The 11,311-nt window shown below is 39.5% G+C and overlaps 1 protein-coding gene and 1 long non-coding RNA gene across 3 annotated transcripts in view; one reads left to right on the top strand and one right to left on the bottom strand.

The window, feature by feature from the left end:
• LOC122553750 overlaps nt 1-7,224 on the bottom strand; it is an 18,487-nt gene extending 11,263 nt beyond the window's left edge. The window contains exon 1 of the long non-coding RNA XR_006312830.1: nt 7,138-7,224. This is a non-coding gene — a long non-coding RNA (uncharacterized LOC122553750). The remainder of the gene's footprint in view (nt 1-7,137) is intronic.
• Nucleotides 7,225-7,927: 703 nt separating this feature from the next.
• gjd2b (gap junction protein delta 2b) lies at nt 7,928-10,476 on the top strand. 2 transcript variants are annotated; one of them, XM_043698031.1, is made up of 2 exons: nt 7,928-8,009; nt 8,463-10,476. In XM_043698031.1, the coding sequence occupies exons 1-2, from the start codon at nt 7,939-7,941 to the stop codon at nt 9,295-9,297; spliced, it is 906 nt and encodes a 301-aa protein (XP_043553966.1). In that variant the 5' UTR covers nt 7,928-7,938; the 3' UTR covers nt 9,298-10,476. The 2 variants fall into 2 exon arrangements, with proteins under 2 accessions (XP_043553966.1, XP_043553967.1); XM_043698032.1 differs by lacking the exon at nt 7,928-8,009 and adding an exon at nt 8,032-8,193.
• The last annotated feature ends 835 nt before the right edge of the window (nt 10,477-11,311 follow it).

The raw sequence follows: 11,311 nt of genomic DNA on the forward strand, positions 1-11,311 counted from the left end.
CCTTGTGGCACTCCACTGGTCACAGGCCTCCAGTCTGAAAAACAAGTCTCCACCACCACCCTCTGTCTTCTACCTTTCAGCCAGTTCTGTATCCAAATGGCTAGTTCTCCCCGTATTCCATGAGATCTAACCTTGCTAATTAGTCTCCCATGGGGAACCTTGTCGAACTTACTGAAGTCCATATAGATCACATCTACTGCTCTGCCGTCATCAATCTTCTTTGTTACTTCTTCAGGAAACTCAATCAAGTTTGTGAGACATGATTTCCCACGCACAAAGCCATGTTGACTATCCCGAATCAGTCCTTGCCTTTCCAAATACATGTACATCCTGTCCCTCAGGATTCCCTCCAACAACTTGCCCACCACCGAAGTCAGGCTCACCGGTCTGTAGTTCCCTGGCTTTATTCTTAGAGTACAGTCGAGATGTAAAATACTGAAACCAGAATGTACAATTGCAATTCCAAGCTGGATAAATTGGAGGAAACATATATATCAGTGAAGGATTATAAAGCAGGAACTGATGGAAATTATAGTATAAAAGTAAACTTGAGCTTAATGTTGGAGACTGGAATTATATCCAAAGTAAAGACATTTAAGCAATATACATGGTTGCTAATTTATATACTGTAGTCTGTTAGAACTGAAGACAAATCATACAACTAATATGTTATGTTTGAGGTTATTATTTCCTTAATGGAAAGGTTTTTGGTATTGAGTTACCTGTTAACATTTTGTTTTGAAACAGAACAAGTTCAAAATGATAGTCCACAGTTTATGAGAATTGATTAAGTGAACTGATTACAATTGGACGAGGTTTGTGGAATTCACAATTGATAAAATGGGAACCAATTGTTTCAGGTTTATTAGTTACCCATCATGAAACCAGCAAGAGATTTCCCTGCTTACATTCAAATGAAGGGAATATCAGAGTTTGCTTGCTTTATTCATTAATAGCTATTTGGTGAATAACAATACTTTAGCCCTTTCACTTGGCTGGGGACATAAAGGGACAAAGTAAATAACCAGATAATAGGGTTGCCAACCATTCAGTTTTACCCATTAGTCTTCATAAGTTAAAGATCAGACTCCAACATATTGCACCAAGGAAGCCAGAAGAAAATTAGAACAATTATATGAAAATTTAAAAAAAGATTTTGGAAATTCATTTGCAGACATTTTGTTAACTAAATAGGCTAAAACCAGATGCCCAAAGGTGGGTGCACAGGAGTGGATGAGTTGGACAGAGGCAGTCAATGTGGAGAAATCTCCAAACCTCACTGGCAACACAATGGGCAGTAAGCTTTGAATAAATTATATGTTGTTTGGTTGTGTGGTGTATGTAGAATCATTGGGCAGGATTTTGTCTCACTCAAAACCAAACAACTTGTGAAGAAATAAAATCTAGCCCATTTTATATTATCAAGAAAGGACCAAATTGAAGGTAAGTAGTGAGTAACACAATATGGTCACCTGGGTCACTTTCAATTGTATAAAATGATAAAACAGAATTTATCAGACTTTATTGTCTCAAAAACTGGCCTTTAGATGCTTCATCTCTCCTAGGAGAGTATATGAGTATAGAAGTAAAGAATATGACTTAATACATGAAGCATCAAAACAGTATAGAAAAGGCTAGGTGGGGTTCACAGTTTTTTGAAAGCAGATTCGTAGGTATACAGGATAGTGAAGAAGGCGTTTGATATGCTTTCCTTTATTGGTCAGAGTATTTCATACATAAGTTGGGAGGTCATTTTGCACCTGTACAGGACATTGGTTCAGCTACTGTGGGAATATTGCATGCAATTCTGATCTCCTTCCTATCGGAAGAATGTTGTGAAACTTGAAAAGGTTCAGAAAAAATTTACAAGAATGTTGCCAGGCTTGGAGGATTTGAGCTATAGGGAGAGGCTGAATAGGCTGGGGCTGTTTTCCCGAAACATGAAAGAGTTCAGAAAAGATTTACAAGGATGTTGCCAGGGTTAGAGGATTTGAGCTATCGGGAGAGGCTGAATAGGCTGGGGCTGTTTTCCCTGGCATGTCAGAGGCTGAAGGGTGACGTTATAGAAGCTTATAAAATCATGAGGGGCATGGATAGTATAAATAGACAAGGTCTTTTCCATGTGGTGGGGGAATCCATAACTAGAGGTTATAGATTTAGGGTAAAGGGGAAAGATATAAAAGGGACTTAAGGGGCAACCTTTTCATGCAGAGGGTGGTACATGTATGGAATCAGCTGCCAAAGGAAGTAATGGAGACTGGTATAATTACAACATTTAAAAGGCATCTAGATGGATATATGAATAGGAAGGGCTGAGGGATATGGGCCAAGTGCTGGCAAGTGGGACTAAATTAGGTTAGGATATCTTGTCAACATGGACAAGTTGGACCGAAGGATCTGTTTCCATGCTGTACATCTCTATGACTTGCTGACCTTTTTCTGGTTTTAAGTGTCAGACCCCTGGAGTCTGACTGTTTGGAGGCATACTGGAAGAACCAAAGAAAGGTGGAATGCTAAGCTGGTTGAGAAGAGGGCACCAACAAAACAAAGGCCAACAGATATTTTACCTGAGTAACCACTGTCTTTGACTGTCATATCAAAGTGGGTTTCTTCAGACATGCCAGCTGCTGGTAAACACAGGCTCAACAACTGATTCACAAGCTATTGACAGCTGCCAAGGAATGTTTAAAATACGTAAATAAATAAATTCAAATGCTTGAGGCCCACAATTGGAAACAAAAATGCAAGATATCAATGCCTCTTAGAGCTAGATTTTGCCTAAAGGAAAGCAAGATACCCATTAAAGGGAATAACCTCTGCAATCCATTTGAAAAAGATATTTTTTAGAAGTAGAATGCGAATAAGATACTGGAATTTCCTTTTACTGTTGACCTGTGAATTTATCTGTGAAATAAATTATTCATGTTTACCCAATTTCATGTTTTTCACCATTTATCTTTGAAATAATTCTAGGATAATGTATGAAAATTAAGAATCACTAGGTGGGTCCTGTTGGTACCTCCCTGGATTATGCTGTGAGATAGTTAGATATTGGACAGGTTATTAAAATGGATGTTGCTCAGAACATTAATAGAATTACTTGTACCACTGCACCTGACAGAATATCTAACGCAGACTTAAAGATTGCTAGGATCAACAAATGCAGATTCATAATTCACTCAGAAAATGTACATCTACATATATTTTTATTGTTAAAATGCTGGCATTGGCATAACTCTGAAATGTTACGCAATACTGATGCAGGATTGTATAGAAAGGAGATGATGTACCACAAGGTGTGGGTTTTGACAAACTTGTAAAGCTGCAATATAAACTAATGGATGGAACAGTGTATTTATGTTCTTATATTTAGTATAATACAATTGCTAGACAGCTCAATCAATATTTGAATACAGTCAGTGATTTGCGTCTCATAACTATTCTGCCATGGGTTAGCTTATTTTTCATCCCTAAAATTATTTCTAATCAGCCATGAGACAACAAAATAACTCATATTTCTTGTTCTACAATTATTATTGAATCAATCTTTTCCAAAGCATCGCCCAAAAATGTCATTGTCTCAATTTCTATCAATTGTCAGCAATATACAACCAATTAAAATTTAAACAATATTGGAATTAGTTTTGATTTTAGTGCAGAGTTAAAAGTGACTGATAATCTTCAATGAAAAATTGATACTTTAAGGAAGATCACATAAGCAGAAAGAACAATATTGCATTTATTTATCATCTTTCATGATCTCTGCATACAGGAATTGTTTGTATTAAATCCTATTCATTTTTAACACACAGACTAAGAATTATAAATTCCATATAAAAATGTAGCATTGTGATTTTCTCTAGAGACACAGTCATAGAGATGTACAACATGGAAACAGACCCTTCAGTCCAACTCCTCCATACTGACCAGATATCCCAACCCAATCTAGTCCCACCTGCCAGCACCCAGCCCATATCCCTCCAAACCAAACTAATCATATACCCTTCCAGATGCCTTTTAAATGTTGCAATCGTACCAGCCTCCTCCAATTCCTCTGGCAGCTCATTCCATACACATACCACCCTCTGCGTGAAAAAGTTTCCCCTTAGGTCTCTTTTATATCTTTCCCCTCTCACCCTAAACCTATGACCTCTAGTTTTGGACTCTCCCATCCCAGGGAAGAGACGTTGTCTATTTATCCTATCCATGCCCCTCATGATTTTATATTATTTGAAGGATACTTAGAAATTAATCTGATATGAAAAGCAAAGGTATAATTTAATTTTAATTATGTATTTTAGATCAGCATTAAAAAAAACTCCAATTTCATTTTATCTACAGAGATATGAAGATAATTAGATTTTATTGGTTTAAAGCCTGCAACAGATACTGCCTCAAATCTGTATGTGTTGCTAAATTTATACTGCAGAGCTCAGTTACAGAAGATTGTATCCCTTTTAAACTGTTAAGATTATAATTCTGCAGCGCTAGAGAAAGCTCTGCTTGTGGGTTTGCCGCAAGAACACTGAGTTCCTATTCTTGCTGCTTAAATGCAAATGCTTTGTTGTTTGCAGGTGGGATGGTTGACAGGGTAGGTGAAGGTTGCAGGTGGAGTGCACGATACAGAGGATGGGCTGCTTCATTTCAAACCTTAGCCTACTTCCAGCATTTTTATAAAATGTCTTGAAGGTGTAGCAGATGCATGCTTCAAATCAGGTTTACTGTAGTATTACAATTATAACTCTGCCTGGCATCAAATCTTGAGACTACCTGATCTAGAGAATTCCAATTAAACTTGCTTCCAATTAAACCTGTTGGATTATAACCTGGTGTTGTGTGATTTTTAACTTTGTATGCCCCAGTCCAACTTAGGCATCTCCAAATCATGCTCCTGTCTTATAGCTCCTGTCTGTATTCAGGTACAGTTAATCCTGGTCTTATGCAGCAACATTTCCAATGTACTCTACATGGAATTAGAAATCTTCAAATTACATTTGAAATATTTCTTCGTAAACTGAGGAAGTTTTAACAAGGTCCACTGAACCTCCTGGACATTTTATCACTGCACCAGCCGATACTTACACTGTATCTAATGTATAAGCCTAGTCAGTGTAAAACTGCCTGCCAGAGTGGTCTCTTGTCTTGAAGAAAGATTTTTATGTTGAGAGTTATTACAATTCAGAATGGTCTGCCTGAAAGGAAGATGGAAGCCATTTCAATTATAATTTTAAAAGATTTACCTGACAAAAGAAAACATTGGCAGATCTATGTGAAAGAAGAGAGAAATCAGACTAACTGAATAGCTATTTCAAAGAGCCAGTGACAATGGGCTATAATGGCCTTGCTCTGTCCTGTGAGAGTTCATGTTTACTAGCTTTCTTAAATGAATGAATAGGAGCAATAGCTTCAAAAAAGATGCTGTGTGAAATAACCTGTAAAAAGAAATTGCATAAAGACGAAGCAGTTAAGTACCACCTAAAACATAGAAGAGTACATTATAAGGTACCCACACCAGCAAATCAGGACACATAAGTAAGGAGCAGGCAGAACACCAATGCTTCACCTGGGGTTACCTAGAATGGTGAACCTAGAAAATTCTGTGAACAAACCCACTAGCTCAGCAAGCAAGATGTGTGGTTTTGCAGATATTGTACTAGTTGTTCAATGTAAAGGCAAAAAGTAGATATAATCAAAATTTTGACTAAGAACAAAAAGAGAAATATTTTGTTGAAATGACATGACATCCAAATACCCACACCTGCCGCACACCCAAATAATCAGAAGTGGAGGCTGAAGTATCATAATTTATTTATCCATCAGATGGCCTTTATTCATAAAACTTTGTTCAGATTTTGCCAACAAAATATCTTTTATTAATGAATTATATGAAGTGATTATCTCATATTATTTCAGTCCATTGAGTATGGTCAGCCAATATTTCAAAATTAATCTTGCTTGGGACATTCTAAGGCTGAATAGTTGTATGAGAAATGTTTTTTATCACCCTGTGTAATTTCACATCCACACCCACAGGATAGCTTTAAAACAAAACAGAATTTGCTGGACAAACTGAACACGTCTGACAGCACTTGTGGAGAGAAAGCAGAGATAACATTTCAAATCTGGTGACCTTCTTTAGAACTGGAAGGGTCACCAGACTTGAAACACTACTACTGCTTTCTCTGCACAGTTGCTGCCAGACCTGCTGTATTTCTCCAGCAATTTCTGTTTTTGCTTCAGGTTATCAGCATCCACAGTTATTTGTTTTAATCACACGATTTGTTTTACTTATTCCCATTAGGTGCCACCTGCATTTATTGCCCATTGCTAATTTCCTGGAGAGCAGTTAAGTGTTAACAATATTACTGTGAGTCTGGAGTCACATGTTGGCCAGACCTGGTAAGGATGATAGTTTCCTTCCCTAAAGAACATTAATGAATTAGATGACAATTGACAATGATTTCATGGTCATCATTAGACTCTTAATTCCAGACTTTTATAGGATTCAAACTCTATCATCTGCCATGCTAGGATTTGAACCTGGGTCCTTGGGACATTACCTGTGTCTCTGGATTAATATTCTGACAATACTCCTGGCCTATCACTTTCCCTTAATTCATTTGTTTCTCTTTTTGTCCAAACCTTGGTGAAGATGGAAATAGTCAATGAAAGATAAGATGCAGAGCTGAACTGAGAAGTGGCAAATGGAGTTTAATGCGGAAAAGTGTTAGGTAGTTCACTTTGGAAGAAATAACAGGAATGCAGAGTACTGGGCTAATAGTAAAATTCTTGCTAGCATAGATTAGATTAGATTCCCTACAGTGTGGAAACAGGCCCTTCATGGGACCTCCTGAGGACAGAGAAACAGTTAACACCTGGAGTTAAAAGATTAGAAATCTTGTAAATTTGACCCTGAGGTACATTTGTTGGTGGAATGTTGATGCGGGCCATTATCTTTAAGGTTTGCTGCAGACCACTCCTGGTGGGGGTGAGGGGCGGCGATGTGTCCGGATGTGATGACTATTTGTAGTTATCTAGTATATAAATTGGTATCCATACTAGTCCACCGTCCTGTAAAATAGTCGAATTACTCGGGTTATGATGGTTTCACAATTTTACGTCGCCTGACTAACTTACTGGGGTCCAGAAGGTCGACATACCGCCAGCGCTGAATCAGCAAAGACTGGGAGCACCGAACCATTCAGGCAGAAGGTGTCCAGAGAACAGAAGGGCCGGCTCGGGTGCACAGCCCTTCCACAAAACCGTAATTTTAAAAGTTGCTGACTTCAAGAACTTCAGGAAAACAAGCGCCTCCCGTTCCTACTCGGCGGTCCTCTGGTGTGGAGATTTGACTTTGTGGAATTCAGGCCAGTTTGGATGAGAGCATCACTGCACACTCGCCCCATGGACAGATGCTGCTGCGGCTCTCCAAGCGCTTCTGTTCTGCAATTGGCTTTGCTGATTTAGGTTGCTAACCTCTCATTGCAGGTCAGGTAGCTCGCTGCTATCAGATTACAATGCAAAATTTGCTGCAAATTAATCCGCCCTGAGATATTTCAGAATAATGAAAACGATGAAATCCTTCTTCATTTAGCTGATGTCTATACAGGGGAAAAAAAAATGCTTGTGCGTGACGCAGGAGGTAAGTATTTAAAGGAAGATTAGAACCCGCATGACTCTAAATACCATCTCCTCCTCCTCCTCCCCCCCAATTCGGAGCGCTTCAATCTCTTGTTCAAAGCGAGTGGGATTACATTAATCGGCACGGCGGGCTAAAGACGCGAAGGCGCTGAGTAGTCAGGTACTGCCGTGTGTTGACGCTTCGCCCGGCCGGGTTTGAGACTGAGTTTGGGACAGGCTCCTGACCCACTACAGGAGGGAAAAACCCCAACAGAACGGCCTCGCTGCGGCCCTGCTATTGCCGCCGGATGCACAGAGATGGGAGAATGGACAATTCTAGAGAGGCTGTTAGAGGCAGCCGTCCAACAGCACTCCACAATGATAGGAAGGTAAGAGGATTGGCAGGATCTGCAAAATCAGCAAATGAACCTTTAACGCGGCGAAGTCACTTCGGGGGGTGAAAGCATTCATTCGGAAGACGTTAATCCATTATTATGTATCCATAATGACGGTTAGCTTTGCTAGTCTTTCAATCCAGGTAGCCGAGCGTCTCAAGTCCAGGAAATACCAAAGGTACCTTTGTAGCCGAAAGTAAATGTGCTTTCGGAAGCAAGTGTTAGACAACCGTTCCGTGAATCCTTGCTGGCGCAATGGAGCTGCGTTAGAATAAACTTCTCCAAAGTTGTACCTGTAGATGTTTTTCACATTTGGGACGGTGGAATGTGTCTGGGTTTGTAGAACGTCTGTCCCTCTATCGCAGAGCTGCCTAGTTTATGTCCTTCTGAGTCAAACGGATTGAAATCAGTTCCATCTATTTCCTTCTGTCCCTTTTTCTTTTTTAGGATTTTGCTGACTGTGGTGGTGATCTTCCGGATCCTGGTCGTAGCGATAGTCGGAGAGACGGTGTATGATGACGAGCAGACCATGTTTGTCTGCAACACGCTGCAGCCAGGATGTAACCAAGCCTGTTATGACAAGGCTTTTCCCATCTCCCACATAAGGTACTGGGTATTCCAGATCATCATGGTGTGCACTCCCAGCCTTTGCTTTATCACGTACTCAGTCCACCAGTCCTCCAAGCAGCGGGAGAGACAATACTCCAGTGTGTTCCTCACTATGGAAAAGGACAAGAGAGAGGACAACAAGATTAAGAACACAATGGTGAACGGGGCTCTCCAGAACTCAGAAAACTCCATGAAAGGGACACAGGCAGACTTCTTAGAAGTGAAACAAATACAAAATTCCTCTGCCAGAAACAGTAAGATGTCAAAGATACGGCGGCAGGAAGGAATTTCCCGTTTCTACATCATCCAAGTTGTTTTCAGAAATGCTTTGGAGATTGGTTTCCTCATGGGGCAGTATTTCCTCTACGGTTTCAATGTCCCTTCTATGTATGAGTGTGACCGTTACCCGTGTGTTAAAGAGGTTGAGTGCTACGTGTCCAGACCAACGGAAAAGACGGTCTTTCTCGTCTTCATGTTCGCCGTGAGCGGACTCTGTGTCGTCCTCAACCTGGCAGAACTGAATCACCTGGGCTGGAGGAAGATCAAGACAGCTGTCAGAGGGGCGCAGGAGCGGCGAAAATCTATCTATGAAATCAGAAACAAGGACTCGCCTCACCGAATGGGGGTACCGAACTTTGGGAGGACTCAATCCAGCGACTCGGCTTATGTGTGAGCCTGAAATCCCCCTCAGCCTCATGCCATTTCCTCATGGCTTCATTGCCAAGGTAATGTTAGACAATATTGAACATAATATCCCAAGGGATGACTCTTTGGCTACAATCTTGTAACGTTGCCCCCTATCTTGGAAGCTGCCAAATGGAATCTAAATATTTGAACTCGGTCCTGAATATCAGATTGAAAGCACTGCATTTCCGCCTTGTCGAGAGGTAGCAACAAATAACTGCTCTCACCTATTTTGTTGTGCACTTTAAAACTTTCACATATAAGTAGCTCTTTCAAACGTGTAGATATGTAACTAGGACAAGGTTAAAACAAACCTTGCACGATATGTTTGCTGGAGGATTGGAGTGAACGGAATGGTTTCTATCTGACAATACAGAACAAGCCCGGGTACCCACAATATTTACACTCTCTCACTAACAGGCTTCCCAGGGATATCTATCCAGCCAGCGGGCTGCAGTGCTATCTCACTTGCTGTTCCTCGGTGAATGGAAATGGTATGGAATACATTGCGATCTTGCTTCAAGATCACACGCAAACTGTGTTTAGAGGTGTGCGTTTTAGCACAGGTTTGTGAGTCCTGTGCACAGAGGGTAGAATCTGGAGTAGACAACAGTTGTAAGTTATACTGTGATTACGAATATTGTTCATTTAAATGTAACCACGTACAGTTGAAATGACGTCCTTTTAGACAATCTATTTTGTACCAAGCAACCCTAGTCTTCATACTGTGATTGGAATATTGCCCTGTATTTGCCTATCTGTCCCCACCGTCAACCTTAAATGTACGGACATCTTTGTATCCGAGTTTATTTGAAATACCATATGCAACATTTTTACATTCTCAACGGCTAGCAGGCTGTGCACAAGTCAGAGATTTGTTTATTATATTGATTAATATTATTCCCTATGCTTTGAGTAGTTCATGGTGTGTATAGCTGAATGGAACAAAGCGCCTGACAATCAGTGTATAAACTATTTCCCTTTTATAAAATTCAATTCTGATAACTGACAAAGCAAACAAAGTTCTCACAGGTCCCCTGACCATTTTTAATTCTTCAGTCAATAGATTGGGGATTAAAACAGAGGTGGCCTCATTTAAAACAAAAGAGCTAAATTATCTTTTCCTACAATTACATAACATGAAGTTGTTTTTTATTTGGAAGTCAATGAAGTGAATATTGGGCCAGGCAAAGACACTGATACAGTAAAGCCACTTGCATGGGTCCTACCCATCTCCAGTTTCATTATCATTATTTGGTCTTTATCTCAGTACCTTGCTGTGCGCAAAATGATTGCTTTGATTCCAACAAGCAGAAGTAACTATAGTTCAAAATTGGATGTAAACCTTTGGGATATGCTGAGATCAGGAAAGGCTCTATTTAAATCATTTTTAAAAAATAAATTACTTCAGCAATGTTATTTTGTTAATGTTTTTGAGTGCCATACCTTTAATGCAGCAAATATCAAATTAGAATAAAATTATTATGGAGAAAATTGACTTAAATCAACTTGTATACGGTCTATGATGTCACCTTGCTACCATCTTGTTAGTTCGCCTGTATCAATTGTTATACAAAAATAAAGTTTTGTAAGTGGAATGTCTGGTCTGCTTACTCAGTTCCAGCTAATCAGAGAAAATAAAACTTAGACCAGTCAGCTGTAATTGAACCAATTTTAATACTCCGGTTTTCTGGAAAACAAAAAATGGCTGCATTGAGACCCAAAATCCAAAATGTTGTCAATATTCAAAGATAGGAGGTGCAATTTGTGGAAAGGTTGATTGTAATAATGCTTTTAAAATTCAAGTGGTAAAAGAAAGTGATATTCAGAATTAAATAAACTATTGTGCCTTTGTCAGATGAAGAAATGGAGAGGAGGTGGAGCAAGTTTCAATGTAGGTCAAATATTTCAGTTACAAATGTACAAAAAAGCTAGTGTTAAAACACGTGAATTTATAATACAACTTTTGGTAAAAATAATATGAGGCTGTATGTATTGTTTTG

This window comes from Chiloscyllium plagiosum, chromosome 10 (genome assembly GCF_004010195.1).
Source record: "Chiloscyllium plagiosum isolate BGI_BamShark_2017 chromosome 10, ASM401019v2, whole genome shotgun sequence".
NCBI classification, from domain to species: Eukaryota; Metazoa; Chordata; class Chondrichthyes; order Orectolobiformes; family Hemiscylliidae; genus Chiloscyllium; species Chiloscyllium plagiosum.

Bases quoted from the DNA above. Each gene is read 5' to 3' on its own strand.
- gjd2b (XM_043698031.1), top strand. From the start codon at position 7,939: ATGGGAGAATGGACAATTCTAGAGAGGCTGTTAGAGGCAGCCGTCCAA. The intron at 8,010-8,462 runs GTAAGAGGATTG...TTTCTTTTTTAG, and splicing joins CACTCCACAATGATAGGAAG to GATTTTGCTGACTGTGGTGG.